At 45.6% G+C, this 15,930-nt stretch overlaps 1 protein-coding gene across 1 annotated transcript; it reads left to right on the top strand.

Annotated features, from left to right (window-relative positions):
* The first annotated feature begins 2,516 nt into the window (after positions 1-2,516).
* LOC142559502 (uncharacterized) lies at positions 2,517-15,292 on the top strand. Its single transcript, XM_075671091.1, has 4 exons — positions 2,517-2,972; positions 5,023-5,365; positions 13,152-13,416; positions 14,453-15,292. The coding sequence occupies exons 1-4, from the start codon at positions 2,760-2,762 to the stop codon at positions 14,739-14,741; spliced, it is 1,110 nt and encodes a 369-aa protein (XP_075527206.1). The 5' UTR covers positions 2,517-2,759; the 3' UTR covers positions 14,742-15,292.
* The last annotated feature ends 638 nt before the right edge of the window (positions 15,293-15,930 follow it).

The following is a 15,930-nucleotide window of genomic DNA, read 5'->3' as shown; positions in this document are numbered from 1 at the left end:
ATGAAGAAATGTGTTCTGGGCAAAGTTAAATGCTAACTTTTGTTACAGCGCACAGGTTTGAAATTTGCCCCAAAAGGCGATTACACCTGTCTCTTGCTTTTGATGCCGTTTCGTATATAGTTTTGTGTCGTACATATTTGTATGCAATAGGAATAACGCGCTCTGTGTTACTTGATCAGTTGTGGCCAGACCAATTTCTGATACGACAACCAGATTTTCCTGGCCATTACGAGTTTAATTTTAAACGGACATCCACTGGATTTAGTACTTATATATCCAGGCGGGCGGCACTCACTTGATAACTATGAGGGCAAAATACGAAGACAGCTAAGCACTTAAGAATTATAAATGCGAAAGCAATAATGTCTAATTGAACACCGCGGAGCGGTCCTTCGAGTCATGAACTCCTCGCGGGCAAGCGAGCACATTGAGACGCTTGGCGCGTTTTGATTTGGCCTTATCGAGGCGGAGTTAGAACGCAGGCGAAAGATAGTGCGGACAAGTAACGGACGAAGAACACAGCCTTCCGAGAGCGAGAGCGAGGGCGACGAGGCAATGCCCTCTCCCGTCAAGAAAAACCTGGCGCGCTACTGCCTGCCAGTGTTCCCTTTTGCCCAATCTGCTCTGTCGAGGCGCGCTCGTGCCGTGGCATTGCAGCCAATGGGAACTCCTTGACGTGGCGTGACGTGGGAACTCGTGACGTGGTGTCGCAGCCAATGGGCATTTAGGTGCTGCCATACAAGCGGGACGCCGCCCTTTTCGCTCAGTGAGCCCCCATTTGACGCTTCCGCATAAAAAATGATTAATTAATCAGACGTCTATATATATCCGATGAACGGTCTTGGAATTCAACAGCTCGCTGCGTACGGGAGCAAATACCACTGTCAGCAGATATCTAAAGCGTATTCAGTGGAATTTAGAGCGAGTAATTTAGGCCGAGTTGGCAAAAGGCAATTTTTCTACCTGCCTGCGTGCTACAGTTTAGTGTAATGGTGGATCTCAGTCGTGCAATAAGTGCCAGAGTTTTCGATTCCCTTCGGACTGATGTCATTTTTGTTTCGTATGCTTTCTGCCAGCTGTTGCCCAATAACTTACATATGCCGCAATATGATACACATGCCAAGACTAAACGAAAGAAGCCCAGCAGATTTGTTCAGCCTCTTAAACTCGCAACGCAATTTCACGCAAAGCTATTATATCCAGACTAATACGACGCACTGAGTCTACAGACTGTTAGCTGTGCGATTCTGCCTAATCTATAGAGCATATAAAGCAATAAATGTATCGACATAGGTTGAAAAGACACGACAGAGGACAACCGCAGTGCTGTCGTCTCTCTGGAAGTCATGAAGGGCTGAGAAGAGCAACAGTTTCGAGACAACCTTTCAAAATAAGGTTCTGAAAGGTTGCAACGTTAGTTGGTAGCGAGCAGTAAAACAGCGCTCAACAAAAGCACGAGGAGAGGGGACACATACAACAGCGCTGTTGTATGTCTCCCTCTCCTCGTACTGTTGTTTAGTGCTGTTTTACTGCTCGTAATCATGAACCAATCAGCCCAAATGCGTACTCTTCTGCAGTTAGTTAGCATTCTGTTAACGATTATTGAAAAAAAGCTATTACTTTTTCTGCAAAGGTGTCTTTCGACCTATATTCGATTCATATTTAAAACGATACATTTCCTTGGCTTCTTCTCCCCTCAATTCCGGTATGTCAGTTCAGGCTGGTTGTGGCAAAGTTGGGACACTAGGCGTCACCAGTTGGTACTATAGATAATTAATAAATGTAACTAAATGAACATTGTCGAGTCCTGCTCAATCAGCACAGAAGCCCAACGCTCTAAACAATATAGCACGGACGCGTGCCCCGAAAAGGCGGGATAATCTCGTTCAATCCAGCGCTTGCGACACTTGGCGCGTTAGGATCGTCGCATAGCAACAATTTGCTTATAAAAACTAAGCGCATGCATCTTATTGCTGACGATGAAGAAATAAGCAGCGGGGCCCGTTGGTCCCCAAAAGTGACTACGCATCTCCCATCGCACCGTGGCGCGTGTCTGCAAATTCAAGCATGGTGTGCAGCATGATTGCTCACGTTTTAATCCCGAAAAGATGTACCGCTTTCTCGGCACGAAAATCCGCGGTGCATTTCTCGGAATCCACACAAAAAGAAAAAAAAAAGAAAAACAACTAGCGATTATACTAACCCACGGTTGGTTCTGCAGGAACCTTTCTTTTCAATTTTACGAAGAGTCCAATATACAGGAGTCGACCTATATTCGTGTTCGATCTTTTTTTTTCAGTAAACACGGCACTACTGCCAAATAGAAGTGAGGCGTGCAGACAGGACACAAGAGTAGAGAAGTAGACAACACGAACGCCATACTTCCTACTTCTCTACTCTTGTGTCCTGTCTGCACGCCTCACTTCTATTTTGCATTATGAATCCTTACCAACTAGCTCAGCTTTCTGTCGTTCTAAACGGCCCTACTGTTACTGAAAGAGGAAGAAAAGGAAACGACGAAGAAGCATGGAACGGTAGCTCGTGGCCGCAGGAGTGCTCGACGCTCGGCCATGTTTTGAGAGCCGTGTGCACCTCTGTGGGTCTTCACCGAGTCCGAAGAAGCCGAGCTCTTGCGTGAAGAGCTTCGAGGTGCCCAAACGTCGGTGGCACGAGAGGCGGTAGACCGAGCGTCTCGGAGCCTGCGGCGGCGCCGGCAGAGACGCGAGAGGCCGCTCGAGAAGCCTGCTACGCCTGCTACCATGGATTCCGACAGAAGGCAAGCTCTACGAATCGTGGCCGCCCTGGCCATCGCGTCCTTCTACGCGGGCGTCCGCGGCGACAGCGCTAAGCCACACCACCCCAACATCATCGAGAGGATCGTGGAACCCCTCGTGCGCGAGGTGGCGCTCTCTCGGCTGGGCGGACCCGCAAAGCGGTCCTTCCGAGACGACCGCAGCGAGGTGATGAACAAGGTATCGCACGCCAGCATCCCGTTACTTGTCGTTCTTTTCGTCCCTGCTCCCTCTCCCTTGCACGGCTCACGGTTGTTCGGGTGTCAGCCGAGCGCGAGGCAGTTACAAGCGCGGTCAACAGGCTCTGTCAATCAGTCTCTCTCGCTCTGTTAAGTGGCGAAAGTAAAATTCGAAATACCTACCGTAATCACTGTTAATCAACCTCTCACATGCTGTCTAAATGGCAAAAGTGAAATTGGAAATTATTTGCGCCATTCCTTTGTTCTTGGGGATTAGCGTCCCTGAGCAATAATGTGGCTATGAGACGCCGTGTGGTGGTGGACTCTGGACTAACTTGTGGTTGTTTAATGTGCTCATCAAGCTCTTTAAACGAGCACTTCTTGCATTTTGCTTCCGTCGAAATGCGGTAACGATGGCCGGGAAAGAGATACTTATTACAGGCTTGAAAACGTTGCAGCATATTGCGAGTACACGCTAGCCCGAGAGCGACAACCGCCTTTGTGGTAGACATTCGTGCGATGAATTTGTTCCTAATACGGGTCCACGTAAAGTCGGGAAAAGAATGAGATTAAAGAGAGTGAGTGGCAGGCTTAGGGAAAGAAAATATGGGTTGTATTCGATGAGACGAGCATGTGATTATGAAGCGCGCCGTAACAAGGGGGACTCCAGAATAATTTTGACCGCCTGAGAATCTTGAATCGGCACACCATTCACGATACACGGGAGTTTTTCGCATTCCTTTCGCAAGTGAACGCGACCACCATGTATATGAATCGAACCCCAGACCTGTCTTTAGCAGTGCAGCGCCACAGCCACATAGGTGGCGGTGGGAGGTGGTGGGCCTATAGTTGAAACATGGCCATCTTATAGAAAACGATGCACTGACAAATGGCAAAATGCTGTGGTAAAAGAAATGAGTAGTGAGTGCGCGCATATTATAAACTTTCCGATTTCAAATCGAATACTGTACTGTTCGATTCGGCCCTCGAATCGAATTGTACAGTATGCGGTCCAGTACAGTATTCGGTCCCCGAATCGAATAGTGTCCTATTCCGAACCGAGTAGGACACTATTCGATTCGTCTTTGCGAATAGTGGCGATTCAATTCGGTGCCAGAATTGAATACACAGTTCCACAGTTTCCGCAATTTGCTTTTTGCTGCGAATGTTTCACAGGAGTATCACTGCGATGTCTTACGACAGGCGATGTCACGCCAACAGTGGATTTAAAAGTTTCTCATGGAATGTACATTTTTCGAACGCACCGACTCTTGTGAATTCCAGAGGGAAGGAGGCCATGGACGCAAAGGAAGAATAGGCCAAACCAGTTTCTCTTCAGCGCAGGCATGCTTCAAACGTTTTGGGATGTTTCATCTGATAATACGATTCGTGGTGGATCAACAACAGTTAAATATGTTGCTGATCGGTATATACAAAATGTTTCAATTTTTCAATTACTAGAGTCGTAATTTACATGCTAAATAAATGTTTCCATCTAACAAATCTTCAATGAAGTTTGAGAATTCAAATCAGGCCCTGGACGTCGACCTAACACATTTCTGGCGACGTTTAGCAATGGCGTCCGATTTTCTCCCTGAGCGATCGTCATTTGGAACTGGGTGGCTTCCTATAAGGGTATTGAATGTGTGAGAAAGTTTATCGGAATCAAGTAAAATAAAAAAAAGCCTTGTCACTTTTCCAAAGTATAACGAGAAATAACCACAACAAGCACAAAGTTTTTCTATTTGAAAGTAATGTGTAAATGAAGTCCAACAGGAGTCTACGGTCCGAAACATAGATCCACATATGCTAGTCAGACGGTTGGCTTCGGTGCAGCCCCACTTCTTACATTTAGTGACACCTTCGTGAGAGGCAGTGCCGGACAATTCCTCAACGTGTGCGGCAGGTCTGCGAGAGCAGCTGGCCGAGGGCATAAACGGGAGGCCACGGCGAAGGCGGGACGGTGATAAGGAGCTCGCATGCAGGTTGCGGCTTGCATCAACGAAGCGTTCGCACCTATCACAAGCACATTTGTCCTTACTCCGCTGCAGCTCAAGATGGAACCTATCATCGAGCCCCTCGTCGTCGAGGGTTTCAATCTGCCTGCCGTCGCCGAGAAGGGCGCTGGAGCCACGGAAAAAGCCAAGAAGACGGATGACGGCCATGACAGCGCCGGCGACCACGAGACCAATGCCGAGTCGAAGAAGGTCAACAGCGTTCTCTCCTCTTCTTCAGGCCTCGCTGAGCCGCCGTCTCCTCTTTCACGCTTCGGCGGAGGTCCCCGTCACGTGGATCTGATGCAGTACTTCTGGAACAACTTCATGGCTGCGCCGCCCGTGCCACTGCCTCGGAAGCCGGTCGTCGGCAGGAACGAAGAGGACGGAGTGAAGACAGGTATGCTTCGCTTATAATTTTTCAGAGGAGTCAGAATGTGAATGCTTATTGAGGAAGGGGGGGGGGCGAGATGTATCATCTGCCGTGGCTAGAATTCTGAGTAGTTGATCCGTTATACTGGGATCCTAAGTAGCCCCTAAAAGACAAGGATAGTAATAAGAAAGACGACAGACAGTGCCAACTTCCAACTGTTCGTTACGAGAGATGTAGAAATTTTTATACTGGTCTCTTTTGCATGTATAAGGAGGTTCGAAATCATGTCCAAAGATGGCGCGCGCACATGACCATTCAAGAATGCCAGGGACCGAATTCACAAATCTTTTCCATAGTACATGCTTCTTGCTATTTGCCAGCCGGCTTCACTAAGGGTATGTTCAGCATTAGGGTTGGCTGAAATGTTCTGTTACGAAACATCTTAGAGTAAGAAAATTTTCAAAATGCTATCTTAGACAACTTCCAGATGGAATGACGTAGTTATGGCCAAGCAGTGCTCGCATACTTGTCTGCTGTAAACATTACCTGCTTCGATTCACTCAAGCGTTTGCCATTTCTCTGGCTCCACCTTCAACTCTGCGCTTTTGAAACAGAAGCGTTCTCCTTCACTCTATACGGTGAAACGCAGGCCAATCACTAAGATTTTCTCATGTTATGTTACCGTAGCCGGTCAACTTAAGCAAGGTCCCGTTTGCCCTACGCAATATCTACCGCATGACAATAGTTGCGGTAGACAGCGTGCTCCACACATGCAAGAAATTATTTATGTACGTTTTCTACCACTCTTTGTGAGTGGAATTCTGGTTGGTAATCTTGCATAGCCTCGCCAGCATTTGGGGCCAGAAAGACATTGATCATTTGACTGTGAACAAGTGAACAAGGTACCAGACACGAAGGCTTGAAAACCTTTCCCACCTGCGCCATTTTTTGACTTGATGTCACGCCCCAGGTGACGTGGGCAATAATTCAGTTTCAAAATTTGTACGCAAATCGAAACAAACAGTTAGACGTTGTCACCGTGTGTTGTCTTTTTGATGTCAGCACTTGTACTTCTAGCGCTACTTAGGACATCAATATCTCGTGTAGCCCACACCTATCTCGATCAAAGCGGCAACGAACTACGCCAGCTTCAGGGGGAGATACGAGCGTTTGGTGTTCCTTCTTTTCCTTTTATAGTCTGACAGGGGGCAGTGCTATTTGTTGGAAGAGTGGATACTTGTTATTAGCTAAGGGCATCAAATTATGGCACTACATGTATATGCCATCTGCGGCAATAATTATATATATTTACCTGTGAACTATTAGCCAAACTGGCTATAAACCATTTAGACTAAAATTTATTTATTTATTTATTTATTTATTTATTTATTTATTTATTTATTTATTTATTTATTTATTTATGTGATACTGCCAGTCTCAGTGAGACCAAAGCAGCTGGGCATTGTGTTAGACAGCTTTACAAAAAGAAAAACATGCCATGCTACATGGTACAGTAAAAGAAAAAAAGAAAAGAGAGAAAGCTTCCTTAACTACTGCAGAAATCACCAATGACGATGTGAGATACAATACTTTTGGTTGGTATAATAATGTCACTCAGTAACAAATATAGTACTACTAGAATTTATATCAAATAGTGAATACATGACCCATGTAAGATCATAGAAGTTATACAGATAACAGATAACAGCGCAGAAGTGACCAGTTTGGGGCTTGAAATGCAGAAATTCCACGCGCAGAAATGAGTATTGCAGTTAAGATATGTGGGTGTGTTAAGTGGCGTCTTCTGTGTTTGATGTCTCTAGCACGTTGATGAACGATGAAAGTGGCAGAGAGGAAACTGTCTGAATGGAGGAGATTCCATTCTTTGATCGCACGTGGGAAAAGTGAAACATTGAACGTGTCATTGCGAACACAGTTATAGTTTAGCGTAAATGGGTGCTCTTTTCGCGATAGACGTGATGTAGACATGATTAATTGTAGGTGAATTTTAAGCGTGCATGTCTGGCCCTAACAGATAGTGTTTAAAGACCTGCATCAGCTAAGATGTTTGTAGGGGAGTCATAGGGCCTGTATTTGTTAAAGATGAACCTCACAGCTTTTCTTTGCACCATTTCTAGTTTTGATATGTTTGTTGATGTGTGCGAAAACCAGATGATGTTAGCGTATTCTAAGACTGGGCGAATAAAAGTTGTATAGGTTAGTAGTCTGGTGTGCTTCGATGCAAGGCGTAATCATCATCTACGAAAAAAAAAGATTGCGTAATGCGACTGAGGTAATATCAATATGTAAGTTCCATGAAAGGTCAGAAGAGAATGTCAGATCTAGGTATTTGTGATAATTCACTCCATTCAGGCAAGTTCCACCGAGAGCGTAGGAGAATTCCGAGGGCTTCTTTTTGTTGTAAAGGACATGCATACAGATTTAGTGGCGTTAATTGATATTTGTCATTCTTTGCACCAATTGGATGCCAAGTCGAGTGCTCTGTTTAATAATGACTGGTCTGCGTAACTTACAATTTTTTTATAAATAATACAATCATCCGCGAAGAACTTAATGTCACATTCAATGTTAGCAGTAATGTCAATAAAGATAAAAAATATCAATGGGCCCAATACTGACCCTTTGGGAACACTGGAGGTGACAGCTACAGACCTGGAAGAGTGCTATCTATAATAACATACTGCGTTCTATGCGATAAGAAGTTTTTTTATCCATGCAGTAATCTGACGATCTCCGATCGTAGCCTCTAGCCTTGCAAGTAATTTTACATTGCTTACACAATCAAATGCTTTACTGAAGTCGAGGAGGATCATGTCTGTCTGGCTTTGGTTGTTTAGGTTGAGCGCGAGGTCATGCACCACTTCGCTTAGTTGTGTGACCGTTGAGAGTCCGATTCTAAAGCCGTGTTGTTGAGGTATTATTATATGTTCTTGCTCTCGAAATATTGTGGTGTGTTTGACTATAATATGTTCCATTAGTTTACAAGATGGGCTCATAAGTGAGATTGGTCTGTAGTTAAAAGGTTCGTTGCTGTCACCGGAGTTGTGCGGACGCGAGTGATTTGCGGTATATAATGGCAAGGTATTGGCTACGCCATTCTGCATACGTTTTTAAAAACTCATTTGCGATATCATCTGGTCCATTAACTTTCTTAAGCAATAGATTAAGAACTCTGGCATTAGTAATGTTTAATGAATCGATGGTCTTAGGTGGTCAGGGTAGGAAGAGAAGTACTAAGCCATTATCTGAAGTGAGAAATGAAAATAAAAAGTTGTTGAATGTGTTCGCTCGAGTCGTTTTATCTTCTCGAGACAGTTCAGATGACAACCCTGAACACGGGCGAAAATATTTCCAAAACATGTGTGGCTTGTTGGCAATGAAGTTGGGGAATGTCGCGAAAGAAAAGCCTCGCAGTTACGAGGCCCTTCTTTCGAGGATCCCGTATGGGTTTCCTTTGTAGCAATTGCTACGATTGGGTGTCTGTCTCATTTTCCCTTCATTAATTACTTCTCTCCACCTTGCGGATTTTCCGCAGCATTATTACGTCAAACTCTTGCCTTTGCTTCGAGTTGTTGACAAATTCGACTTCGCCCTGCCATCTGCTAGCCGCCTGATTAGCTCATATGGTAGAACGGCTGCCCCGGAAATGCGGTGGTCCCGGGTTGGAGTCCCGGACTAGGACAAATTTTTCTGAACTGCGAGGCCTTCCTTTCTAGGAACCCGTATGGGTTTCCTTTCTAGCAATTGCTACGATTGGGTGCATGTCTCATTTTTCCTTCATTAATTACTTCTCTCCACCTTGCGCGTTTTTCCGCAGAACTATTACGTCTAAGTCTTTTTACTTTACGCTTCGCTTGAAGGACCTCACGTGATATCCATGGGTTTTTCTTTTGTGGTTTGCGGCGTTTCATCCAGATGAAGTTTATTGTGCAGTGTAGCACAATTAACTTAAATTGATGCCACAAAGTGTTGACTTCACAACACGTTTTTGAAGCTGCTTGGAGAAAAACATCAAACTCTTGTGCCAGGTGAGGAAGAATATGGTCATGAGCTGCTCTACGAAAATCAAGCACAGCGCGCTCCATTAAGCTTCTTTATCTTGCCTTCTAGCGAGAGCTTACATTTAGATATGTTGTGGTCCGATATACCACCGACTATTGCCATCTCAACTGCATGAAGTGGGAAATGGTCACTTATGAGTATGAGATCAAGTGTGCTATTCGTATAGCCTTGTGAGCGAGTTGGCTGGTCGACTACCTGGTAAAGGCTGAAATTTAGCATTAGATCCGTAAGTGCTGTGGATGTGGCTGAAGTGTAGTGCATAGTACTTCAGTTCAGGTCTAGTAAATTGAAGCCCCCCATGAGGATCACTCTGCTGGTACAAACGTGGAACTGCATATAGCCCTGCAAGGCAAGCACGCGTTCGGATCCACTAGTGTGACTTCGATAGACGCAACCAACAAATATATCGCGGTCATTGTACAATATTTTACAAAATACAGCCCCCACGTTGAAGACTCCAGGGAGTGGAACGACTGAATATCATTCTTAAGAAGCAAGGCCACGCCGCCACCACGAGACAGCCTATCTTTACGAATAACAGAGTAACCTGGTGGAAATATCTCGTGACTGAAGATATCTGGGGATAGGTCTGAGTGATGGCCACCATATCGGGATTGTGTTCTAGCAACAGTCCTTCCAGGAGTTCCATTTTGTTTACTATGTTCTCGCATTTATATTACGCACTGTTAGGGTCTCAAGTTCCTTTGTTTGGGTCTCAGGTTTGTTTGAATTCGGGTTCATGGACAATTTCCTTGTGTTTTTTTCTTTTTGTAGTGACACCCTCTCATTTTTTTCGTGATCCCAAACAAACCCTTTCATGTTTTTCCTCATTGGGTTTTGCGCTATCCGAGAGTACAGTCTTCCGCATTTTGCGGATGAAATCCGCTCCAATAGACAAATTGTAGCCTTTGAGCTTGTAGCCGTTTCGTAATATCTGAGCCTTCTGTCTAGTGTCGAGAAGCCTGAATATGACTGGTCTGGTCTTATTTCTTCAATATGTACCTAAACGGTGGATGCGTTCAATACCAACGGGTTACAGACAAAGAGTGCTCTTAATTATTTGGTCGTTCACAGCCGCTTCTATGCTTTCACTGCTTTCTCCCTCTGCTTCCGGGAGGCCAGATACTAATAGGTTTGCTCGTCTGCTCCAATTTTCTAGGTCTTCAGCTCTCTCTTCAAGCCTTTGCAAGCGCACCTTCATGGCTGGTATCTCACTTTCAAAGAACGACACCTTTGTCTCGATTGCTGTTAACACGTCTAACTCTTGATCCATCTGAACGAGCCGTCCCTCCCTAATATCTTTAATATCAGCGGCTATGCCCTTAAGTTGTTTAGCAATTCGGTTTATGCCAGGTCCTGAGTTACATTCTACATCACGGCACAGCAATAGCAGTTCTCTCAAATACAATGTGATGTCGATGCAAATCAATATACAACCGACCGAATCAATGGAAAGGCGAGTCCGTGGGTACGGCAGCATTAGAAGAAACGAGTGGTTTGACCGAAAGCATAAACCATATCGTCTCACCTGCATGACGAAGACGAAAGGGTTAGATGCCACCATCGCAACTGGGCTGTCATGTCCAGTGACGGCGTAGTTCCGAGGGAGACCTTTTATGCAGATGCTGTGGTGAGGCGCTGCTTGTTCGCCGTGCAGCTGCGCAGGCGCTGTCGAATGACGTATCCTGCAGTTCCATGGTAAATCGCGAAGAGCATTTTGCACGTGCAAATCTGCGACCATGCCAGCTTGAGCGGCAGTCTTGTCAGCCTGCGCGAAGCTGGCGTCTTTTAGATGGTGCGTGCGCACCCCAGCCACGGAAGACAGCAGGACGAAGCAAAGCTGCACGACGAAGACGAAAGGGTTAGATGCCACCATCGCAACGGCGTTGCCGTGCCCAATTATGGACTTAACGCGTTGTGAATATAAAAACCTCATCAAGAGCAGGAGATATATACAAAGGTAGCATTCTAAACAAAGTCAGAAAATAAACGTGCGAAGGCGCGACCATAACTTTTTTTTCTATGAATGAGCAAAGCGCGAACGCTCGCGTTCAGTCATCAAAGTCGCACTGTTAAAAGCAGGCAGTGCTCGAACAGCTGCAAATTTTCTTGTATGTCCCCCATAATTTTATCAAACTGCTGGGAACTGAGCTTAGAAAGAGTAAGAGACGCATAAAAAGGGCCGCTGGCACAATGCATTTTACCTGCGAGTAAAGTCACATATAAAAGGCTTGTACAACTGACCGTGAAACGCCTCATCGAATGTTGTCGAATGACAGAAATCCGCGCAAGCGCCAAATTTATCACTTAGCAGCTCATTTGGCGATGAACTATACTCGCACTCTTTCGAACCGTTTCAAACGTGAATAAATTTTTCGACGGGTAAAATGCTCTACGGAAGCCGACAAACATGTTGACAGTGCAATCATACAAGATTCTATGAAAGCATACTCTATCAGAGTTGCTCTAATCGCGATAACCTCCTCCATTTCATTACTCCTGGCAGTTCCATTTGCTCCACTGTAAGACGAGTGCCTCCCTCTATCAGCAATTTCGAAATACCCGTGTCTTGCTCCCGCTCACAACTTATGCCTACAACGTTCCCGCTTCCATCAAAGCAGCTAGTTTTTGGTCATTCTCGACTGCGCTTCGCCCTTCCTTTGGCGCTCACTCTGCAACTGTAATAGGCAGGACACCGGTAATATGCCCTGAGTATTACATGGCCTGCTGATATGGACTACAGCACAATATGACATCGCCACAATATGAGCTTGAATGTGGACTACAGCAACGAGTGATGAAACAAAAAATTTTATGAGTAATGCTTAGAGAAATACAGGATAACAGCGGTGTGGTTTAGATAGTGAGCTGGTGTTAGCCTATAGCAAGACTTAAAGGGTTAATCAAGTGTCGACACTAAACAAGAGAAGATAGATGTATGCGGTAGTTCAAATTATTCGATGATGTAATGTTGGTACCTCTGTATTCTGTGTCTGTCTCTTTCTCATGTCCATTATTCGCTCATTTCCTATCTCATTCTTATCGTATTTTATGCGCAAATACATCGATATTGTCTTCTTTAGCGTCGACACTTGGCTGACCTTTTCTTTTTTGACCAAGAGGACAGGCGCGCACATACCGTAGATAAAGCAGTCTATGATGGAATGTGGCGAGTTCTTTACTATAATGGCACTATTACTCCTGTACACTTAATTTTACCTAATCTCCCACACGCTATTGTCTGGAAGGATATTTTGCCTCCTTCCACACACTATTCCCTCGCACAAGTGCAAGCGAACTCGCTCCATTCCACAAAAGTGTACCACACCGCGGCTTTGCCTCAGCCCGTCTACATTTGCGGTGGTGCACCCTTTACAGGCGTTTATTGCAATGCGGTTCATTTTCAGCTGCATTGAATGCATTACGCCCACAACGTTAACCTTATCTTCCCTGAGACAAATTATCGCTTCTTGCCCTGCTGAGGCCTACATTTTCCGAACGTTTGCGACTCGCTACGACACTCTGGAAGATATAAAGGGTAGTTTTTTTTTCTGCAATTGGTTACAAGATACCCAGATATATCAAACCCGCGTGAAGTCAGCTAAGAAGACCTTGTATTCAAAAAGAAAGCTGTTCAGAAGACCTTTTTTCAATACACGTGTGAGCGTTACTATGGCTGTTGTGGTGCTTTGTTTAAGCGATACTTTACCATTCATTATACCGTGTGCAGGGCTGCCGAAGAAAGAGGAAAGCAACGCTACTGTGAGCAAGCCTGAGGAAGGGGTCCTCAGCATCTTCGAGATGATCGTCATCCCAAACCCGGCTGGTGCTATCAAAAGGAATGTCACGGAAGCCGCTAGAGGTGGTCTGCTGTCGAGGCTGTCCCCTGGGATGAGGCCGTTTCCGGATCTGCCAAGGAACCGCAGTGCATACTCGGTTGTCGAAGCGTTTCCTGCGCAGTATGTCGCGAGCGACAGAGCTGTCGTACCAACCAGGTGGGTCATTCGTGCTTGCCCAGGCAGCTGACTGGACACACATACACACGCACGCACGCACGCACGCACGCACACACAGTAGTTCACTTGCAGGCCGCATGCTTTTATTATTTTTGAAACTAAAATTCTATAGCAAATATTGCTGAAATGTATTTACGAAATGAAGCCAGTGGGTTAGCACAGCATAGCTACTTAAAAAGGAATTGTGAGGTTTGCTTCACTTTCAAAGTATGCAATAGTTCACGAAAAGGGGGGACGAAATTGCTCAGTTAAAATTTCGCACACTCCTCATGAAGACTTTTTTTTTAAGTGTCAATAGAAAAACCGGCGCCTTTTACAAGATTCAGTGTGCTTACCTCAAAACTTTTGTTAGTTGTAAAATTCATTGCAACTGCAGATGCCTTGCGATGTCGCCGACTGCATTATGAATTTTTCTAATTAGCTTTTTAAGGAGAATTTTCGGTATTAAATGTTCATATCCTCGAACACACTGCTTCGCATCGCAAAGCTTTCGTGCGACAGGAGCTCGAAAAATGTTTGTATTGAACGACAAAACCTGAAACCAGCATAATACTGGTTTGGACTGGTTGGTTAAAATTCATGATCAAGACGCTTGTATCAGTCGTCCATCAGTCCTCGTTCCAAGCGCTGCGCAAATAACATTGTTCATGAAGACCAGGTACAGAAACAAACAGTACTCAGCGGTTGAAACGCGATACAGGGAGCGCATGACTGCCGGCCCTTTTTACGCCACACGTGCGAACTGGGGACACCAAGCTGATGTATTCCTGCATGAGATAAAAGTAAGAGGCCGAATGCAATGAGAATGTGTCACATTGTCACTGCATTCGGCCTCTCTCAGCGATCACCTGGCGCTCACCGGTGCCGCAAGAAGCGTCAGTCGTCAGGTGGCGCGACGTGCCAATATCGCGTTTCAGTCACGTGAGCTTTCTTACTTGACAAACACGAAAGCGAGAGGAAACATGCTCAATTCTGCAGAAGCAATCGCACCTGTCACGCGCGTAACATCACGCAGATCGCCGGATACTGTCGAGAGCGCCATCCTAGAGAGCACACGTGACAGCTACCCCAGCAGCGCCTACACCAAGATGATCCTTCTGATGCTGCTCATGGCCGTCGCCTGCTTCATATCCTGCATCCTCGGTAGCGCGCTGCCCTTCGTGTTGAAGAACCGCGGTCGCAGCACACGTACGCCTTCGGTGTGGGTCACCAAGACTGGGAAGCTACTGCGCCTGCGCGGTGCCTCGGAGGAGGAGTCCCAGCAGCAGCCCGTGACACGCATCACGGGTCCGTGGCGGGCCTAGAGGAGAAACAGGATATGGAGAACCAAATTCTTCAGGGATGTTCGATTTGGTCTTACAGAACACATTGCTGAAAGACTGGGCAGCTTTCTTGATGAAGGTAGAATGGCCTGTACACAGACAAGACTGTGGTATAAAAGAAAATTCGGGTTTCTCTTTCCGATGTTTTCGTGAAATGCCACAGGTAACTTTGGTATAGTTTTTTTTTTTTAACAAGGGTGCGAGAAATAGTGGGCCCTGTCTTGGAGGAAGTCGTATCGACAATTAGCTGCTCTACAGGTGCAAGACATTTCCGGTCGCAGTCTCTAGTGTTTCTGTGAAAAACTATGGACTGTGGTTCCATGAAAAAAAAAACTATTTGGTTATTCGAATAAGTCCGCATTCATACAATTTTAGTGTCGAATATATCATTTATGCGAGAAGCTGTAAAAAACAGTCTTGAATCTAATATGAACAGCTCTATAGACAGGAGTGTGATACTTGCGGCAGAAAAAGAAAAGCGAAATCTTTACGTCAGTAACACTTGTTGAATTGGCGTTTGTCATTAGCATGGCGAGAAAGGCGCTTCGAATGCCTAAGCGCCTCCCAGAACGTCCAAATACACTCGTAGAGCCAAAATCTTACATTGGTAAACACGCGGAAAGTAGCGGGATCGTACACACACTGTTTTTGACTCCCATCGTAGCAGCGGTATATGCGGGCAAATTTGAGTGGACATTAGAAAACGCCCAAATACACTCGTAGAGCCAAAATCTTGGTAAAAACGCGGAAAGTAGCGGGGTCGTACACACACCGTTTTTGACTACAAGCGTGTGTATTTTAACGACCCGTTAGCTTCAGCACGTAAGCCAAGCGACAGTGTGTGCTGTCGCGCGTGATAGTAGGTTGAACAAGTGCGCCAACGCTACTTTTCATATTATGCGTCTTAACTGAGACATGTGCTGGTAGGAAACGCTTCCGCCTCGAAAGAGCCCTCTCGATCGGTCACACCAGGTTTACAGCGGCGCATAAGCCCAGTACTGGAGAAGCGAATTAAGCAACACCACCTACATAGCACAAAGCCTTTTTCACTCCGATCCATGACGTCCTGCTACTGGTCCGAAATATCCATTAATAAGGCTGACGTAATAAAAGTGGTGACGTCAAAATCACTAAGCTACTCGGGAGCATACCCATGAGATTCTATGGCAGT

This window comes from Dermacentor variabilis, chromosome 10 (genome assembly GCF_050947875.1).
Source record: "Dermacentor variabilis isolate Ectoservices chromosome 10, ASM5094787v1, whole genome shotgun sequence".
NCBI lineage: Eukaryota > Metazoa > Arthropoda > Arachnida > Ixodida > Ixodidae > Dermacentor > Dermacentor variabilis.
Note: the sequence above shows the minus strand (reverse complement) of the source record. Positions and strands in the feature narration are given on the sequence as shown.